Source organism: Styela clava, chromosome 4, assembly GCF_964204865.1.
Source record: "Styela clava chromosome 4, kaStyClav1.hap1.2, whole genome shotgun sequence".
Classification (NCBI taxonomy): Eukaryota; Metazoa; Chordata; class Ascidiacea; order Stolidobranchia; family Styelidae; genus Styela; species Styela clava.
The window spans coordinates 16,229,394-16,250,018 of NC_135253.1; the positions used below are offsets into that span (position 1 = coordinate 16,229,394).

Genomic DNA, 20,625 nt, shown 5'->3' on the forward strand with positions numbered 1-20,625 from the left:
CTAAAATGTGTTTGTGGTGTGCAAGCATGGCAATTTGTAGCTTTTGATCAGCTAAGGGAGTAATTCCTATTTTTTAAATATGTCAAGTGGCGAGCGACTGAACTTGCTGCTTTGAACTCCTTGGTTGCTCTTCTTAGGAAGGGGATTATATATAAGATATCAGGAAGAGAACAACTTGCAGCGCATCGTTTGTCCGTTCCGTGCACAGGAAGAACCTTTTGCATAACGTGTACGTACATTTATTTACAAAATGGGCACCTTCACGTGGATGGAAAGTGCGAATTGACTACTGTGATCGAAGACTTTGAGGTCAGAGCATGTCAAAAAGTTGAGATGACCTAGGTCTGCTATGAAAGCTGAAGCAGCTGAGCTACGTTCCGTAAAGCACCACCACAAAAATGGCGGTATCTGTATCTCGCTTCACCTGTGGTTATTATTTCGTGCAATTGTCCATTTTTTTCACATGGTGATAAAATGTACCTATACTAATCATACTATCATTTGGTCGCCCACGCCCCGTCCAACTTTCGGGACTTGTCGGTAGGGGATCTCCCGCTTGAAAAACCGTAGTCGAGCGGTGAATCTCGATTGTACTGTTTGCTTGATCAACTGCCTTTTTGTCGCTGGCTTTGCTGGCGAAGTCTCGTCTTTGTTTGTAGTTTTGACCCTGAGATTGTTGCAGACGAGCTAGCGGTAATTTTGTCATGAATACTCATAATCACGATCATTTGGCTGGTGTGGGAGGCGTCTTTCAAACTCTTGATGAAATTGATTTCGCTAGAGGCCCTTGGACGCCAGCTATGTATGGCGACTACCCCGCTATTAAGCTGTATTTGCAGAAGGGCGGCGAGCCGAATTTGATGGATTCTTCTGGTTACACACCATTGGTAATTATATTTATTTTTTCAAAAAAATAGCAATAAATAGATGTTACCAAAAATAATTAATGGAAGAACTGAAATTTTTACGTAATGTTGCAACAGTAGGTACGGTACCGGTATTTTGACTTTGACTCAGCAGCCTTTAGGATTTTATCTTGCAAATCGGGTTGATCTGAGTTGTGTCTAGTTTTGCTTTTTAGAGGGGTTATAAGCAGTGGTGGGATCCAGCCGGTTTGCACCGGTTCTATCTGTCTATAGAGCCGTCTAACGGAATTTTATGAGATCAACAAACCGGTTAGCAAAACTGAAAAAACATGACTTTTTGTAACAGAACCGGCTGAAAAATATGACTTTTGTATGGCATGGATGGAACCGACTGACCTAAAATTTAAATCTCACCACTGGTTATAAGTATATTTCAGTATTCTCAGTATTCACCAGGTCATATAAAATAAATAAAAATAGAATTTACAGATTTGAGAGACATGATTCAATGATTGAAAAATTTGAAATTCACACACAAACTTTTTTCTTAAATTTGAATAGACGATACTTGTATTATATGTAGATACTCATATTATAATAATTCAGTTCCTCATAAACAAAACAACAGTTGTCTTCCCAATTTTCATAAATTGACCTTATAATATTACCTTCAACTTATGTTGAACACATACGAATACACAATTCAGCTATTAGTACGTTCAAGAGTAAGTACATAATAAATTTGCATAATAGTTTGTTAATTATGAACAGTAGCTATATATTGATTCATTGACAGCATTATGCAGCACGGGGTGGATACTATAACATATGCAATGAGTTAATTTTGTCTGGAGCAAGTGTTAATCACACAACAAAATCTGGGAAATCAACCTCTTTGCATCGTGCTGCATCACAGGGATGTAATGACGTAGTAAAACTATTGATTAAAAATGGTGCAAACCCACGAATGATTGATGACGATGGAAAGACTGCTTTGCATAAGGTAATTTAACTCATAACGTTCTATAATAATATGAACATCTAGATTTCTGAGAAGCAAATTAACAGTTTTGAATGTAATTTTATATAAAATTTGTGTCTTATTTTAATTAAGACTTTGTGGAAATGAGTTAAAAGAATTTAGAATGTTTACCTGATTGTGATTCGTGAGTGGGACAATAGATTATCACTTAGGAATTGTAATATTCTATCAGTGTAGAAAAATGGGTTTTTCAAAAATGGTTTTTGCCACACTTGTCCCAATTGTATAAATCTTCATATAAATAATCTAATCTCCTGCGAAGGTATTAAATCTATCCTAACCCAGATGCTAGAACATAGCATGAATCTCACTTGATATGCTTATTTTAACCATTTGCTAAATAGTAGTATATATCTACCTAACTCAAAACAGTGTGGGACAAGTGCGGCAAAGTGGGAACGGTGTGCTAATACACAGGGCATGTCATTTTTGGGACCCCGCATATAAGTCATAGTTTATATTAATATCTCAATAAAGAGCTATGAGATCGGAATTTTAATGAAAATTGAAATGATGATTTTGAGATATCATAATATTTTGAAGCATCTACTACCTGAATGGACCAGATTTATAAAGCTATATTGTTGCAAGAAAAAGTATATATCTCTGTATATTGAAACATGTGTTATGAATACTTTTCAGGCAGCAGAAGGAAATCATGCTGAAGCTTGCAGGCTATTAATAGAAGCAGCGCCAGATACACAAAACGTATTGGATAAAAAAGTCAAATATCCCAAGGATTATGTCCAATGTACGGATGATCAGAAGGAAACTTATAAAGTTATGTGGTGGACTTGAAAGATATATTCATATCCATGGAATGAAATTCCGTCATTTTAAAAATCCGATCGATTTTAAAAATAGAAAAAAAAAGTCTGTATGAAGACCATGCTTATGGCGATAACAAGGGACAGAGAGACGCATTCAAACATTCATATTTCTTGACTTAATTCGAGTTTCAGCAATTTGGTCATTTTTAATTGTATGAGTATTCTCTTAATTTCAAGTATCAAAAAATGACTGTGCAAAATTTAACATTTTTGATATACAAATTTATATTGTTCAATTTTATTTTGTTAAATTATTTATTCCGTTATTTTTATTCAACTTTACAGTAGAAGATAATTAATATATATTTTGATAATCTTTGACAATTAACAGAAACTAAATGAGTAGTTTAAGGTTACGTCAACTTGCGATTTGGAGTAACAAACTGTGCAAGATACAGTAAGATTACTTTTCATTTTTTATTTTATTTTTTTGTTTAGTAGATATTCACAGAAAAAATATATCTCTAGAATAAAAATTATCCTATGTATTTTATTATTTTGACAGCTTATATTGAACCAAATTGAAAGCATAATTTTTCATGTGACCCTATTATAAAATCCATCACTATTGAGTCTGAGAAAAATTACAATCAAATACTGGTTATGGAAAATCTCCCGACTCCGACAAAATCAAATTTGGCATATGTAAGCCTTCTATTATAGACTGTTAAAAGCGTTTTGTGAACTTAATGTTCTTTGAATTTCTGACAATTTGGACTTCTTTTATCACCACTGAAAGTCTGTAATTCAACTCCACGTAGTTTGAAAATATGACTCAGTCTCCATTGTTTAACTCCTGACAAAGTTGTCTAACTCCAACTTCATAGCCCAAAACACAATAAGAGGTGATTCTGTAATAGTATTCACTCCAATTTGTTTAACTTGTTTCATATTTTATCTAGAAAAAGAAACCTTTCACTCGCATACAATATCATACATGAAGGGGATTCCACCAAAGCACCTATGTTAATGATTCATGGACTTCTTGGAAACAAATTCAATTTTAATTCTGTTGGGAAAATTTTGAAAGAAAAACTGCCCAGCACAACGGTTGGTATATAATTATAGTTATTATATGAAATATAGACTTTTTTACCAGTCTGGACTACTATGCTTTTATTGAAACTTTCAACTACACTTTTTGGTCAAAATTAGCATTGAGTTGAGGGTGTTTCTGACTCTCACGGTCAGGATACCCACTTCTCGTGCTCTAGCTACGTCTTCATTTGACTTTCTCCCTGATCCATACACCAAATGTCTTTCTGAAGCTATTTCATATTTCGCACCACTTTTGCTTTGTTACTCATTGATCAAAATATATTAAATTGAGTTTTATTTCTAATATTGATTTTCAATTTCTCTGCCTAATTTAGACTCTTTCATAAAATAATGAATTTACAAAGTGCAAATATCTGTAAATTTACACTTTTTTATTTGCTTTAGATACTCAGTTGTGATGTGAGAAATCATGGTGAAAGTCCGCATTCCGATATGATGGATTATAAGTCAATGTCTGAAGATACAATACAACTCCTGAATTCAATGAATATTGACAAATGTATTTTACTCGGACATAGTTTAGGTGGAAGAATAGCAATGTATACTGCTCTTACTCAAGTATTATTAGGAATGACTACTTCATACAGAATTTTTTGAATTTGTTGTAGTTTGAAGTAATGTTGTTTAATTTTTTGCAGCAAAACCGAGTTGAAGAATTAATCGTGGTTGATGTTGCTCCGGGAGATAAAGGAATAAAACGTGGTATAAGTGAAGGTACAAGAGCCAGAATTTGATTTTGATCCATATACTGGAGCTGTCATGGACAAACTACAGCCCGCGGGCAAAATCCGGCCCATTTAGTAATTCATTCTGGCCCACCTGATGCTGCCACAACCAAACTAACACCAAATTTTGATGTTTGAGCTAAAAAATAGCTTCAAAGGAATTTGTTGAGATATCGATCAAATTTTGTTTTGGCACAAGGCTTATTGTTTTCCACTTTTGTAACCCCCTTGTCCAAGAACGTTGCCCACCCCTAATCTAGAGCCAAACATCCATACTACTTTAACGATTTCCGACTTTTTGGTCCACGGACATTGAGGTGGCATAAGACTGTCTGTATTACGAGTTTGAATTTTATTTGTGTTGGAAGTTGTTTATTAATAATAACAATATACAAATACGTGGGAATTTATAGGAGTCAAAATAAGTCGACATATAATGGTATCTTGCTGGCACTGTTACACAATGATTATTAATTGTAAAGTTTTTGTGCAACTCCCTTTTCATATTATGCCATCTTATGCTCCATAAAGACTGTATCCCATGATATTCATACAATCGAATTATACACCTAATAGACTGTAAAGTATATAAACTTTGATCAAGTGGAAAATACTTTATCTACATTTATTATTTGTTGAGAACTTGTACAAATAGCAGTATTTACATTTTATTTTCACTTTTATATGATTGATTTAGGTCCAATCAAGTATGTAGAAGCTATGAAATTAGTCAAATTTGAACCTGGAATTAAACCATCCCAGGCTAGAGCAAGCGCGCATCAACAGCTCGAAAGTACGATACCTGTGAGTTGATTAAGTTTATCTATATAATATCAATTGGTGTAAGTCTAATTGTTGTTTTGTTTCTTTATCAGTGATTCTGAAATCTCATATCTCTTATATTCATTGTGTACTTTATTGCAGACCTAAATTGTGAAATCTGTAGTTGACAACAAGCCCTTTAAAAAAATCTGCAACATGTTCACGGGGTAGCAACAGCATTCCTGTTTGGGGTATCCCTGCTTCGTACCAAATAATTAATGTTAAACTCAACACCTATATATTTTGTAAAATGGATTATGTGTAATTCTATACTTATTGTTAAATAATTTATTTCATGAATGTTGTAAACTGGAATAAATTGACTTAACAATTAACATTATCTAGGACTCTGCTATAACATATCATATTTTAACAGCAAAGCCACATTTGCATTGGTGTCTCAAAAATGTCATGTCCCGCGTTTCCCGTTTGTCCCACTTGGCACCCCATTTGCCTATGCTAGATTGCTCATGACAGAGCAAATGTTGTTTCGAAGCATGATGCTCTTTGTCTGCTAATGTATCTACTATTAGTTGATATATTATATTATTTTAATAATTTCTCTTGCTTGTATTTCTTATACATGAATCTTCATACAAGCCTTTTTTCCTCATTCGTCTGCTATTATTTTCATGATATAACAGGAAAAATATTTGAGAGATTTTGCCCTGACCAATATGATAGAAACTACGAAAGGTTCTTTTGGATGGAGACTCAATCTAGATTCAATTTCCCAACACGCAAAAGATTTTTATTTTCTTGGAAATGAAGATGATTTTACTCCCTATACAGGAAGAACATTATTTTTAGGAGGTGCCCTTTCAAAATACATTCTGTAAGTGGTTACATATAGATTCAATGAAATTGTAAATATTTTCACATAAGTATCACAAAATGAAACACTAAAGTTTAAATAAATTATATCAACAATATTTACCGATATTAATATCAATGATAAGGAGAAATGCCCGAATGGAATCGAACATTTAAAAGTGCTCAAATATTTCATATGGTGAATTCTTGAATTGTAGAAGAATTGTGAATGCTTCTATTTGGAAATTTGTCAGCTTGAGAATTTGACAACTAATGGCCAAACAAAAAATAATATTTATTCACCGTATTTCTCTGTGTATAATACGCACCCGTAGATAATCCAGGTTTTAGTACATTTTTAACGAGAATTTTTGAAACTCCACGCATAATAGGCCTACGCATATCAACATTCCGTCCTCTCTTACCTTGTAGATGTTTTTTTCCGGACGTTTCAGGCATTCTGTCCGCTTGCCTTTTGTTAACCATATATACCTGGTAATATGTTTTATGTATTTACCTGTGAAACATCTGCCAATCATGATGTGATGTTATTTGACATTAAAGTATCTTTTAAAGTTGTTGTCTCTCCACTTTAATAAAAGCTGAAAGGTCACTCATATGGTGATTTATCAAGGTAGAGTTTTGCCGATTCAGCAAAACGAGAGAAACAGGCCAGACATGACAGCAGTTAAGGGATGTACACTAAATTGTTGTTAAACTGGGTATGCTTCTACCGAATCAAGCATGATCTGATTCTGACAGACTTTGCCACATAAAATCAAGAACTTAAGATTAATAAATGTGACAATTATTAGCCAGTTAAAGTATAAAATGAGAATTAATATTTTTTGATATTTTCTAGACCAATGTATAATACGCACCCCCATATTTGTGAGACTAAATTTGACCATGAAAATGCGTATTATACGCGGAGAAATACGGTACTTCCTTCACTGTAAAAAAGAGAATTTTTATCGAAACAATGATTATCTTAATCATTCTGCATTCACCAAATTTAATTTTACTTTTCTTGTAGTCAATTTGCAGTGGTCTGTGAATTCTGTTCAACATGACCATTTTTTCCAATATGTCACTCCTCAAAAAAAAATATCACAAAGTAAACTATTTGGTTATAGCCATCTCTGGCAGTGGCAGACAGCCAGTTCAAATAGTGTATTACATTTTTACATTCATGCTTTTGTATTTTTTCTCATTGCAGGCCAAACGATTATCCCGACATTAAAAGACTTTTTACGAACTCCGATATTCAACATATTCCAGATTGTGGACATTGGGTCCATGCTGATAATCCTAAAGAATTTGCTTCTAGAGTCTCGAACTTTTTAGGCGGCAGTTGATATTTCACCTGAAATTTTTCAGTTCTTTTTTATGATATGCCTTTGACTAATAGCACTTTGTTGATATGTTTGTCTATATATATTTTTAAGTTATTGATAGACTGCAATGAACTGATATCCTTGCTCAATTATCATCACAATTTACCAAACTTTCAATTTCTTCATAAAAATTTCGAAATACAATGGTTCTTCAAAATTTAGATGATGAAAAAAATTTTTTTTTTGTAAAATTTGCCATTTTTTCAATAACATTTAGATTCATATCTGATTTGGCATGCTTTTGCTGCAACAAATATTCAGGAAGTTATTTCTGATACAGGAATGTATAACAAATGTGCATTCTCATACCTATAAGTTCAATTCAATACTTGGTGATTTACGTTTTCTTAAATATAAATTCTTGATTCATTATGTAAGGTGGTATACTTCGATGCTAGGCTACTGCCATTAATTTTACGTGGTGTTCTAAGTATCACTGTGTTTTTAGAAAATAGATTTTTGTTATAGACGAAATATTTGTGGCGTGCTCAATCATATTTTTTCGTACATTCTACTCAAATTTATGTCTTTACAATGATAGATGTTGTTCTGCCCTTGATATGATATCAATACTTTCTCATTTGGTAATATTTTGATATGTTCTAAACATTTTGATTGGACATATTTATTTTATCTTTCTATTGTTAAACATCATACTTCTTTAGAAATTAGGAACTCTAAACAAAGGCAATGACTACAATGATAAAGTGTTCCTCTTTTTTCATTTTGATATATTATTGATATATAAGACATCTGACATAGCGAGTACGTAAATACCTGTAAGCAGCATGTTTATACTTGTCCGATAAAATTGTTAAATAAAAGTGATTTGGAGAGATGTTTCCCCTTGGCCCCAGAAAAATTCTTTTATACTTGCTTATTTTAAGATTGTTCACATGTTACATAACTGTCATTTTGATTCAAAACATTTAACCACTTGCTATATAGAAGTATTACTAGCTGATTTTAATCTACCTATCTATCGCATGTTTACTTGGACTAATATTCAAATACTGCAACTAAGCTAAAACTTGTCAGGAGCGGAAATAAAAAAGGAATTTAGGGGGTTTTATTGACAAATTATCATTAAATATTCCAATTATTTACCTTAACAAAACTAGACATAGCCTCATTTTAAGTACAAATTTTCTAACTAAGTTTGTAATGCTATATTTTTTTTTATTACAATGAATTTGTGTAAATTCTGAAAATATTTCAGTTAGGAAATAGTCTTCAAAAATCTAGTTTATTTATTTCGTCACTGAGAAATGTCTTAAGACAATATTGAAATTTCCATCCACGAAGAGGCTCTATTATTTATAACCATTCTGAAATTTTATTTTTCTCTACATTCAGAATTAGCATAAATGTTTGTATATAAGAAAGTCTATGGCAGTGAAAGGCATTTGGCAACTGCCTTTCCACAACAATATAGATGCCGCCAAGGGAAGTACGGAAGTTTGTGTAGTTGGAGTATTCGGCAAAAGTACTTGGGGGCATTCTTCTAAAAGTTGTGTTATTAATCGATTAACAAGAACCTATGAATTTCCAATTCACAAACCTTTAAATATGGATCGAAAAAATGAAGATGAAAAAGACAATAGTTTTGAAAAATACATGTGAGTAGATAGTATACAACCATTTACACACAATTTTATTTTATATGATTTTTTATATGATATTTTTGGAGTATAAAATGTTTTCAGTTATTATAAGACACGAAGTGTACATTTGCATTGTTTTGCTAATTTATTGTTGTTGTTGGAAAACTACGCTTCTCTCTGCAACTGATGGATCAATCGATTTGCTGAATATTTTAATTATATATTCCAAATTTCTTGTCCTGTGGGATCCGATGTTTCATCAGAAAATTTGGGGCTAGTTCATTAATCGCCGTACTTCTAGTTGGGGTGGCATCATAACTATTTTCGCATATGTCATTTCTAACCCCCACCTGGCTATGTCATACAATAATTACGTCATTACAACGTCACAGTGATGAAAGAGGACCAGTCAAAGTATACGGATTGTCACCCAAAACGCGCAGACGATCACCCGAAATCAAGCAAGCTATTTCGCTCGTTTTCTCATTGTAACGATACCGATATGAGAGAGATCGCTGTTAGCGAGTTCCTTATCCTCGGCAGAGATGCCATTTCGGGCGACATAGCTTTTCTTTTGCAAGCTCTATGACGTCGTAGTGTCGTAATTTTTGGGTGACGTTGTCAGGTGGGGGTTAAGAATAACATATGCAAAAATTTTTGTGCCACACCGACTAGAAGTACTTGCGGCGATTAGTGAACATGCGCCAAAAATTTGCTGTTCATTTTGAATAAAGGGGTACACTTTGTATTCTGTAATGCTCGACCAATTCTGTATTACTTGCCCCCAATTTCACACCAAACCTCAATGCTCCCATGCCTTACCTTTGAGTTCATATATTTGAGCATTGCCCTCTTGTTCATGTAATGCTATTCTTAACTCCTTCAAGAGCCTCGATGCTCTACCTGCGCTTTCAAATATTTTGCTGCTAAAAACATCCAGTAAATTTAAAGGAATCTAGTCGTTACTCGTTACAACAACTTAACTCTTCAGATATCATTTTCTTTTCATAGTTACTTCACAATAATAAGTTGGATATTTCTCATTTTCAGGCCTAAAATTGAAGCCTATTTTGATGAAGAAAACCAAATTATCTACTTGCATCTTATTTCAATTTATGATGCTGCCACATTGGCTGACGTTGCAGCATCAATAAGAAGTCAAACACTTTCCCACAGCATGTCTCATGATATGTTAAAAAACCATGAGGTATGGAATTTATTATACTATCATATATACTAAGGCTAAAATCAGATATACTTGGATTTGTTTTTACAGTATATCCTTGCATATATTTGCCGAGTTTAAAAAAAACTCAAAAAAAGTTGCCAAAGTAAGGCCCTAATTAATATAATTAATTAATGTTTTCAATATGTTCTTTTTCATTGGAAGAATGCTCTTTCCTAATCTCACCAACAATATACTCTCAACGGATTTGAGCTCTTATACTCATTGGTGTCTCATACGATGATTGTAATTACACGAACTAATATTAATTTCAGATCGGACATTTATTTGGACTTACATACTTATTTTCTGTTTGCCATATCTTGATGCTTGTTCATCCTGTAAGCCAATTTGACATCACTTATGACAGGTATGTACCAGTTAGGAGAATTTATCATTCTAGCATCAATGAAAATTGATAATTGTCAAGCCTTGTACAGTTATAGCTTATGTCACGACCATTTAATGGAGAAAGTTACTTCACTGTACTTCTCATCCCCTTTTAACGGATAATGTGATTTAACTATTGAAATTTAGAGATAATATGCAAGTTCCAGTTTTCTCCTTAAGCAGAAAATGAAATAGAAGCAAAATTTGAATTAATGAATAAAATATGATTGATGAATTGAGTTGGTTTTCGAAAAAGGCAATACCTTGTTTAGCATCTATCGGTGCTTTCGGATCATAACTCGGATTTTGAAAAGTTCACAATCCTACTCTAAGTTAAGAAAAATGTTGACTACAAGTCCGAACTAGACTGTTAAGAACACTTTAAAATTGATGCTTTTTGAGTTTCAGTTGGAATTTTTGGACTCGTTTTTATCACAATTAAAAGTCTGTAATTCCGAATTGGAATGGAACTCTGGTGAATTCTAAATTGCGACTTAGAATTTCGACTCCAGGGAGTTTGAAGATACGACTCCTGTGGAGGCATGCTAAACTTTGACCTCCCATTCTGCTTCAAAATTATCCCAATATTTTTTTATGGTTATGTATTAACAGGCTTTTTCAACGTGTTGCAAGCTTGCGTACTAAGCTTGTACCTGTGATCAAAGATGTTCTCAAAGACTGCAGTGTGGGTAGGGATTGGTGGGTGAATGGTCGTCCCTGCCCACCCCGCCTTTTACTGGTGTTTCAGAGATGTCACCTATTGACGTTGACCAACAAACAGGTGAACTTCAATACTTTAAAATTTGTGTAATTACTCTCAATGATGTTGGAAAATATATTAGCAGAAAAGTCCAATGGCTGACTTCAGTACAGATAGCCTATGCAACTTAGACAGATAGATAGTTATGTTGAACGCCATAACATACATAAATTGAAAAAGGAGAATTCTGAGGTTTAAAACCGCACACAGGTTACAAAAAACACGAACCCTGTTGAAGGCTTGGGCCAGAAATAAACAAAATTGTATTGAACTGTCGTCGGACTGTTGTACTCTTAAAATTAAGTTAATAATGACCGAATTAATCTGCTACAAAGATAACCTGTCTAGAAGCAGTTTTAAAAAGTAGTTCTAGCCTCTAGGTCTATTTGCATTCACCCTTATTGGTAAAATTTTATTTTTATTTCCTATATATGCATTGAAATTCTAATTTCAGAGTGAAAATGAGAAGCCTACTGAACCTGGACTTGTCCCCAAGAAAAAGAAACCTCCTGTGAAAAGACTTCAGCACACCATAGAAGATCAGGTTTGAAATCAATTACTATTTTATACATTATATTATGACAATAACATTATAATGGACAACTGGCACTTTGACACTTGCACTGTTGGTATTTATGATAAACTATTCACTCCTATCGGCCTTTCCAAGTAACTGCTTTCGTCAATTGATTGGTATTATTTATCATGAAAATATTTTTTTTCGAATTCGAGCATACTTGTATTGGGGAGTCTAAGGTTTAATCTAACTTGGAGCTAGCTGTTGAAAAATATGTTATTGCAACAAAATACTGGAAATCAGTTAAACGAAAAAAGTGCCTAACCATTTTAGGAACAAATTTTCAAATTTAACTATTTCTCATGGCTATGTTTCAACTCAATTTCCACACATATATCTCCAGGTATTTATAATTATTCTTCTGTATCCTTTTGCAGGTTTATAGAATTCTTCGTAGTAGTAGAGTATTGACAAACAATGCTGTGAATTGTCTGTTCAGTGTTCCTCCAAACCAAGCATTTGTCCACATCATGACTGATGAGTTTAAGAAAATTGAAAAGGTTAAAGTTTGTCATTGAATTTTTACTCATTCTATATGTTGAAAAAATGTTGACTTTGATTCCAGATAGATAGAAACTCCTGCTATTGGCCTCCACGAACTTTGATAATGAGAACTTTGACTTATATGCAGTTATGCTTTACTACATTGTTCTTCAAATGTTTTCCATCATGGCCAAATTTTTCGTGGCCATCAGGAACTAAGGTCAAAATTAAGTAAAATTTAACAATAAAGAAGATAATAAAAAAAGAATAATATTGACAATAACTCTAATGAGATATATGTGCTTGCATATCTCGCACAAAAGATCGAATCAAGGCTTTATTTCGGCGATGGTGGGTCTTGGTACTGGTTGAAAATCTTTCAAATTTGATCGATATTTTATTTTAACAAAAGTTAGTGTCAAAAAAGATTTATCTCGATCCTCAATGAGCCCTTTCGCGACCCAACTTGGGTCGGGACCCCCAGTTTGAATAGCCCTGTTTTAATAGACTGATAGGTACACTTGTCAATTTTCTTTCGTTTTGCCTGTTTGAATAAAAAATTTTGCCTCATCAATGTGAATTGCAATCAAAGTGAACTATTCAGATTTAATCATTCGTACTATTGTCCTGTACTTTTTCATGTAATCTCTCTGCATGCACTCAGTAGTGTCGTATTCATGCATTTTAACTGCAATCCAATCCTTTTTAATGTGTGATTAGGAAGAAGATCCCATCGGTGGAATGTTTGATTTATTATTGGATTCATTCAAACGTCATAGAGATCCGAACTCAATGTCTAGAGCAAAAGAACTACTAGCTGATACTCCAGCTCATTGGATGGAAGATTACATGTCTGAAGACGAAAGAAGAAGAAAAGAATCAAAGTTAGTAGTTTTTTTGCCTTATGTTATTAAACAAAGAGAGACTGACTTATATACAGCATAGCCATTTCATTTGTTAGGTGTTTAGGTAAAATATTGTTGAAAATTATTTGATTTTTCATAATTGGTATCCTATCTTAAGTCAAGTCTTGTTTCACTTTTGTTATCTGTAGAAAGTTAACCAAAACAATCTATCTTACTTTATCTGCATTATTGATGAAATGATTTGTGCTAATCTGTCAAGCTGAGCATAATTCAGTTCAAGATATTTTCAATTTTCCATATTCATAAATATAAATTCAAATTGTATAGATTTCCCTAATAAATTCTCCTTATGCTTTATCACTGCAAAATTTCCATCGTTGATTTTGGAGATTTGGTGCTTACAAACTGGCTCACATGTTCAAAACTATTATTTGTATTCAAACCATTAAACTATGTGCCGCTTACAGGTACTGATAGCTAATTGCGCATTTGCGGTATTAATTTTGGATTATTGCCACGAAAGTAAAGGTCCTAGGAAGACATAATGACAATTAAGATATATGATTTACAACTATTTTTTGGAAACACAACTAAAAACTGACAAATATCTCGCAAAACTACCAAGAGGCAATGTTTACAACCTCGTTTGAATATCTGTCTGGGCTGAAGAAGTGTCTGAGCTGTGACTTGAATTGCAATCGTTACGTCATTGGTTGACTTATTGCTGATTTGTAATTGTTACGGAAATAAACAAGGAAATTGATGCTCGGGGAAACATCCATAGGTAACTGTTATCTCAGAATCAGTAATTATTCATATTTGTTCATCCCTGATATGTGCTACAATTACATCTCTTTTGTTTTATATGCTTATTATAATTGAATATATTCTCACAGGGACGGTGGTAATAACATCCGGTCCTTCCTTCACCAACATACTTCTCTTGTGTTCGATAAGAAAGGCTTCAATGACAGCATAGGACGAAATCCTCTACCGTCTCATTTTGAGTTACCGACATTAAAAACATGGCTTAAGGTTTGATTTTATGATTTTGTTCAATCTTTTCAGATTTCGAACATAATTATGTATGTCTACGTAACCGCCGGTCGCTAAAATGAAATCTTTCACTAGAAACAAGTAACTGGTCAACAATTCTATTACCTGACATGTTGACTGGTAACCATACTGGTTTGCCATATTATCGGCTTCCCGTGATGATTATGTGAAATTTAAAATTTTAAGGGCATTGTAAAAACCGAATCTATGGAGTATAAGTTTTAATAAATTGTCTACAGCAAATTTTCATTTTCATAATTTTCATTCAAAGCAAACTTTTCTATCTATTCCATTTATTACTGGACATGAAAGAATGCATATTAAGCAATCTTTTCACATATAATTATCACAACGCAAGTATTTATCTTATGGAATCTTGTGTTTCTTAACTCATCTTTAACGTAACTTTATCTTCTATTCATTGTTTAGGTTGCAAATGGATTGTATAATCTCCTTCTAACTGATCAAAATGTCTTGGGTCCTGGATTCGAAATTACGGGAGGTACAAAAAAGGGTGGTGAGGATACAGGACGTTCAGTTGAGGATTTATTCTCAAAAGTATCTAATTGCAGACAATATCTTCGTTCAAAAGTTGATATTGAAATGAAATTCAGTGAAGCAAGGTAAGGCCTTTTTATATAACTAATTATACTTGCAATAATGCTAACTTATAATGGTGTTATACAAGTCTTTTCAAGCTTTTGGTAGAGCAGGGCTTTCCAACCATATTTGATACATTCTTCCCTTCACCTATTTTGGAACTTTCCATCCCTCTCCCCCTCAATACACATGAAAATGTATTCCTGTTTGTTGTTAATTTTAATGGATGATTAGCTAGTGATACGCACTCTCTAGCTTTTGTACTATTTGAATATTTTTCAGAGTGTGAATAAAGATGTACTACAATGATACTATTCAAGCAAAAAGAAATACTATATGCAAATACAAAGTGAATTTTACTCCCCAAAAACAATTCTTTATCGCTTGAGAAAGATTGCAGAAAGAAACTTGGAACAAAGTATAAACAGTTTTGTCCCACAAATCCGCAACAGATCTCAATGCTAAACAATCGTCGACGTTTTAAAATGTATATGTTTACAAAGTTTTATTTCATTGTTTTAGTAAAGTGTCCTAATCAAAATAAGCAACAGTTATAATAGTTATACTTGCTTATGTCATCCATTTTCTATATTTGTTTGATTACTGAGTGTAATAATAAAATATATTATTTTATTTACACAGGTGCAGTAAAGTTTTACCAATGGCCATTTCTGTTTATCAGAACAGTTTACCATCGCATTACACCAGCAAGGTCCACAATAACCAACTGAATCAGGTGAGAAACTTTCTTGGGATAATTGTGGGAAATATTTATTACCATGAAAATAGTGCTTTATTGTGACCCGTCACGTTTGTATATCGAATTTGGAACGAATTATGTTAGACTACCGAGGTATCACTGTGTTTAGTTCAGGGTTCACCTAATTGATGAAGAATTCATTAGCAGCTAATTTCATTTCTTGACAGGCACTCTTGACATATAATCAGCATGCCCGTGGACCAGCAACTGACAAATATCGTAACCAGTTGAAGTCCGAGTGCATGGCATTTTGGCGAAATGGTCGTCAATTGTGTGAAGTAAGATCTCTGACTGATCGTCATTGCGTCCATCGTTTTCATATTCTGTCCCAACCCAATGGAATTCAAGATCCAGATGCAGACCCGCCTATTTTATTTCACTCATCAAGATCTAGATCAACTGCTACTAGTAGCTGTGGCTCAATTCAGGGCTTGAGAGAAGATCCTTTTGATTTGAAGGAAGCTAATTATGATTTCTATGTTATACTGGATAAAAAGGCACACACTCAACCTGTTGAAGTATATTCGTTCCCTGTTTATCAACCTGGCGACGAACCGCAGAGCATTCAAAACGCTTATTTCACTGACGGCACTGCTTCGTTCTCATCTCAGCTTCTATCGACCGATAATCCAGATTTTCGAACCGAGTCAATGGGACTCCAACAATCTACAAGCGTTACCACTCAAGATGAGGAAGCTGAAGGCGGAAAGAGAAAACTAAGATCTCGGAATATTTCTGAGGGTGTAACTGAGAGTGAGACGGAAGATCTTGATAATCCAATATCTACTCAAGGAAGTGCTGATGATACTAATGCGGATAAAGATAACTTAGATGCTAGTAGTCAAGAGTTATCTCAAAGCAAGCAAGCTGAGAATACACTCGCTATATCTCCTCGAAAAGCGAGAGCAATTTCTCCGAAAAAAGAACGTTTGGAATCTGAAAGTGATATAAAGGCCAGTAAAGGTCAGGCGTCAGTCAATCTAAGCTTTGCATTGAGTTTTGGTGGTCATTCTGAAGGGAGTGGACGCAACATAAACAGCCCGATGGATCATGATAGTCAAAAAGATGAGGCAGCAGGTGACCAGGAACAAATTAATGACACTTCTCAAAAACATAACCAACCAAAAGAAGAAGCAAAGCCTAAAATAAATTTTATAGATGGTATGATTCATAGCAACTGCAAAAAAGGAGTTCTACCACTTTATCCTTGCTGGAGCTTAGTGAAAACCGGTTCATATTCTCACTATATGGCTATGCGAGGTTTGGAAACACCTGGCTTTTTACCAGGAACAAACTTTCTCGTACCATGGGATATACCCGTTGACAAACATAAGGATGATGCAACACAATGGCCTGCACCTGGTGAAGCTCACGGTGTGTTGGGAAAGAAAATACTTTCGCAAGCGAAGGAGCAGAAGACCCTTCTTGGTAGAAGAAACAGAGATGATGGCAGTAGTGTGAGAGCTTTTATCGGGTATGAATATGAAACGGTGCGCGGACAGAGGTTTATATGTTCCGGACCAGACAAACCAGTCAAAGTAACCAGCAGCGGTACAGTGAAGGATTCTTGTCACAGATTACTAGAAAGTGACATGCCGTTATTTACCCATAGTCCGTCATCCGGACGCAGTGGCAAAGCGATGCTCGGTCAACTGATGCGAGCGTTTATAGTAATTCCTCCAGATCCATCTATCGAAATAACCATTAATCCACATGTGATTCCTGGCCCGCCACCGACTCCAACATTCACCACGGGAGTTCCGGATATATCATTGTCATCTGATGCTGTCTGGGTTCTGCGATTCCCCTATGTGTACGTCAGTGATCTTGGCCCGCACTACATTCCCAAAGATAGCGGAATATTACAAATGTGTAAGTTGCTGAAGGGCATGATCAAGCTGAATAAAAAATGAAAAGAATCGCTGAATCTCCCTTTCTGAAATGAAAGGCGATATGAAAATGTAGCGAAATCTAATCTATACCAGTTCTCAAGTCGCTCTATAAGATCAAGCTTTTCTGAGAAGTGAAGATACAAAAAGTCTAATATACGTAGCAGGACACCAGATCAAAAAAGAAATCGTCCATACTCATCGAATGAAATCTAGAGAAGCTGATAAAGATAAGTTGTATGATCCGAGCGGGGCCATTTGTTGCCAAGTGTCTTGTTTTTCATGGATTCAGCTTCTCTCAAAGATTCGTTGTAATTTCAACTGCTACCAGACTTTCTTCTGAGTTTATTACTAGCATTCATGTTATTATGTCGCTGGCAATGAAATATTCAAATATTATAGGAGAGTGATTTGAAGGTGCTTCATGAGGAGATGAAGAATTAAGGAACTTTCGTCGATGAAGAAATGACGAGGCTGAATTTTCTTGTGGTTTTTGTTTATTATATCATTTTTTCAGTCTTGAAAGAAATTTGTAACTTGTCCAAGGATCTCACTGATGTAGTCGATGAGCATTCACTCAGACTTAAAAGTTAATTAATTTTTATTTCCTAGTTTATCCACTTAAGTTTTCCTTGATTTTGACACATTCAAAACTTTTTCATCATACATTGAAAACACAATTGACGATTAATTATCACTGCTTAATCAACAAATTCAGAAACTTTTTCGTATATGATGAGTAGCTAAAGCTAAGATAAAATTTATGGATAAATAACTTATGAAAACGTTCCGACAGCTATATTTTCGTAAAAGTATTTACAGGTTGCTACGAAAGGGTTGGAACTACCCCATTTTACGCTCAATAAATGTAATAAGATCGCATACGTTTTGCCAGCGTTTTCTTTAGGAAACAATATAAAATAGATACTTTCAATTCAGTGCCATTCAATCACTCAGTATCTATTAAACAATATTTGAACGTTATGAGCTCTTTGAACGAATTCAATTTTCAAAATCTCTAAAATTTGAATATTCTGGATCTCAAACACTTTATTACTTTTCTTTATCGTATACCACCCTGTATCAATTTCTTTAACAAAAATTCACTCACTTAGTATAATTATACTAAAATTTGATATGTTAGCAGGTATTTCTACCTTTATTCTATTGTTACCCTTTGGCAAAAGTAAATTTGCCTCTCGACTGTGTATTGTAATGTGTAATATAAGAAAAAGTGGCGATGAACTAGATAGCCTCTGCGTGACGAGAACTTCATAATATCTATTGCGTAAAAGGGTTCGTTGTAATCCTAACCATGTTACAATGTCGATGGCCACATCTGGTCAAGCCAACCCTTGATCTGTTGAAAAACCTAGTTTCACCTGTAATAGATTAAAAGATCGCTAGCTTATTACAAACTTTTTTATTAGTTGTGTATCTCTTATTTACAACTTGATTAACAGTAATTAGAATTCATTTTGACTGTTTTGGCAGGTAACTAAATTTTTACATGTCCGATTGTAAATAACTTGTGATTCAATCAAAATACTTCATTACTTTTCCAAGTTAATTTTAGTATATTGGATGGAATAAGTTGTTAGATGAATGATTGTACATATAATTTTAGGGTGACTTTTGCAAATTTATTCGCAGTTTTGGAAAGTGGTTAAGAAAAGAAGTTTGACATTGCTTGTCAATTTCTACTTAAAAGCTTTGTAATCTTGTGTAAATGGTGGTATTTTGTGGTTCGGAGCCATCCGTGGCAATGGTATAATGCTATGTAATTGTTTTTGATGTTTCTGCTGCAGAGTTGGCGTATTGGTGTCAAGCAGCAATTCTGTTGATAATTTAGCTCTTTATGTTGTATATATTATTTGATGTTTGTACATTGATCAGACAATTTATGTCAGACTGCAGCACTGAACCGTGTGATATTCTTTTTCTGTTATGAATGAAGGCTAGGTCTTGCCAGAAATGGAAACTTTGATTCTGTGTATAGTGGCAAAAAAATGGATTTTTTCAGTTAATATAACTTTGTACCTTTAACAATGCGATTGCTTTTCTGAATGATGCCCATTTCTCAATATGATTTGAAAAGAACAAAAATAATTTTGAATATATATTTTACAATACGATTCCAGTTATTCCTAACCGAAATGACCTTTTGTTGCAGTTCTCTTTTTTTTCTGTGTTTTGCTTATCTGACATAAATAGCTCTGATCAATGTATAGATATGGTTAGTCAGTTTCTGGGTATTTTGGCTGGGGTATAAAATCTTTCTTGTGGGTTGTATTATTAATAAATGTACATGTAACCAGTTTTTGTTTCATTATTGTGGGATTGGACAGCAGAATCGGTTCAAAGGTTGATTGGAAGCAACATATTTCAGTTTTGTGTTAATCTTTTCCACTTGTTCATGTTTTGCAAGCTATAGTTCAGTTATTGCAGTACAATTGTGATATACAGATGATGGAATATGACACGGACCAATAATAGCACACAGCATTTCAACGCTTCTGGCATCCGTAACCTTCAAGTTCTTCTATTGAAAGATGACAGAGTAGATAGCCGCCCCGACCAGTAGATAAATGTGTTTGTACGTTTATCGCTCAGTTTGATTCCAATGATACAAACATTTCACTCTTACTTAATGTTTATACTTCATTCATTCCCCGAATTATGTTTGAAGATAGGTATTAGGGGCTTCATTATGAGAAACTCTCTGGGGCAGCAGAAAAGTTTGGCACCCTCACGACTGCTTGTGCTTGTGATCTTTATATCTACTCTCTTCTCTGGCTGGTCAATGTGGCTAGTGTTTAACAATTTCACTCTTGTTCATGAAATATACTACTGACTTGCTT

General features: G+C 34.0%; 3 protein-coding genes across 4 annotated transcripts; all 3 read left to right on the forward strand.

Annotated features, from left to right (window-relative positions):
• The first annotated feature begins 449 nt into the window (after positions 1-449).
• On the forward strand, positions 450-3,135 carry LOC120327036 (ankyrin repeat domain-containing protein 61-like). Its single transcript, XM_039393415.2, has 3 exons — positions 450-887; positions 1,663-1,869; positions 2,551-3,135. Exons 1-3 carry the CDS (start codon positions 705-707, stop codon positions 2,704-2,706), a joined length of 546 nt encoding a protein of 181 aa, XP_039249349.2. The 5' UTR covers positions 450-704; the 3' UTR covers positions 2,707-3,135.
• Positions 3,008-8,528, forward strand: LOC120327035 (sn-1-specific diacylglycerol lipase ABHD11-like). Of its 2 annotated transcripts, none has more exons than XM_039393414.2 (7): positions 3,008-3,135; positions 3,641-3,788; positions 4,182-4,355; positions 4,436-4,511; positions 5,220-5,326; positions 5,989-6,179; positions 7,377-8,528. In XM_039393414.2, the coding sequence occupies exons 1-7, from the start codon at positions 3,077-3,079 to the stop codon at positions 7,513-7,515; spliced, it is 894 nt and encodes a 297-aa protein (XP_039249348.2). In that variant the 5' UTR covers positions 3,008-3,076; the 3' UTR covers positions 7,516-8,528. The 2 variants fall into 2 exon arrangements, with proteins under 2 accessions (XP_039249348.2, XP_077968431.1); XM_078112305.1 differs by lacking the exon at positions 3,008-3,135 and adding an exon at positions 3,190-3,383.
• A 383-nt stretch (positions 8,529-8,911) lies between these two features.
• LOC120327032 (nonsense-mediated mRNA decay factor SMG8-like) lies at positions 8,912-20,082 on the forward strand. The gene is made up of 11 exons (XM_039393412.2): positions 8,912-9,173; positions 10,209-10,365; positions 10,659-10,753; positions 11,386-11,554; positions 11,988-12,077; positions 12,488-12,610; positions 13,314-13,477; positions 14,356-14,494; positions 14,945-15,138; positions 15,758-15,851; positions 16,043-20,082. Exons 1-11 carry the CDS (start codon positions 8,944-8,946, stop codon positions 17,786-17,788), a joined length of 3,201 nt encoding a protein of 1,066 aa, XP_039249346.2. The 5' UTR covers positions 8,912-8,943; the 3' UTR covers positions 17,789-20,082.
• Positions 20,083-20,625: the final 543 nt, after the last annotated feature.

Coding starts and splice junctions, on each gene's coding strand:
- LOC120327036 (XM_039393415.2), top strand. CDS start 705: ATGAATACTCATAATCACGATCATTTGGCTGGTGTGGGAGGCGTCTTT. Junction 888..1,662: donor CTTCTGGTTACACACCATTG/GTAATTATATTT, acceptor ATTCATTGACAG/CATTATGCAGCACGGGGTGG. Junction 1,870..2,550: donor GAAAGACTGCTTTGCATAAG/GTAATTTAACTC, acceptor AATACTTTTCAG/GCAGCAGAAGGAAATCATGC.
- LOC120327035 (XM_039393414.2), top strand. CDS start 3,077: ATGAGTAGTTTAAGGTTACGTCAACTTGCGATTTGGAGTAACAAACTG. Junction 3,789..4,181: donor AAAAACTGCCCAGCACAACG/GTTGGTATATAA, acceptor TATTTGCTTTAG/ATACTCAGTTGTGATGTGAG. Junction 4,356..4,435: donor TGTATACTGCTCTTACTCAA/GTATTATTAGGA, acceptor AATTTTTTGCAG/CAAAACCGAGTTGAAGAATT.
- LOC120327032 (XM_039393412.2), top strand. CDS start 8,944: ATGGCAGTGAAAGGCATTTGGCAACTGCCTTTCCACAACAATATAGAT. Junction 12,611..13,313: donor AGTTTAAGAAAATTGAAAAG/GTTAAAGTTTGT, acceptor ATGTGTGATTAG/GAAGAAGATCCCATCGGTGG. Junction 15,139..15,757: donor ATGAAATTCAGTGAAGCAAG/GTAAGGCCTTTT, acceptor TTATTTACACAG/GTGCAGTAAAGTTTTACCAA.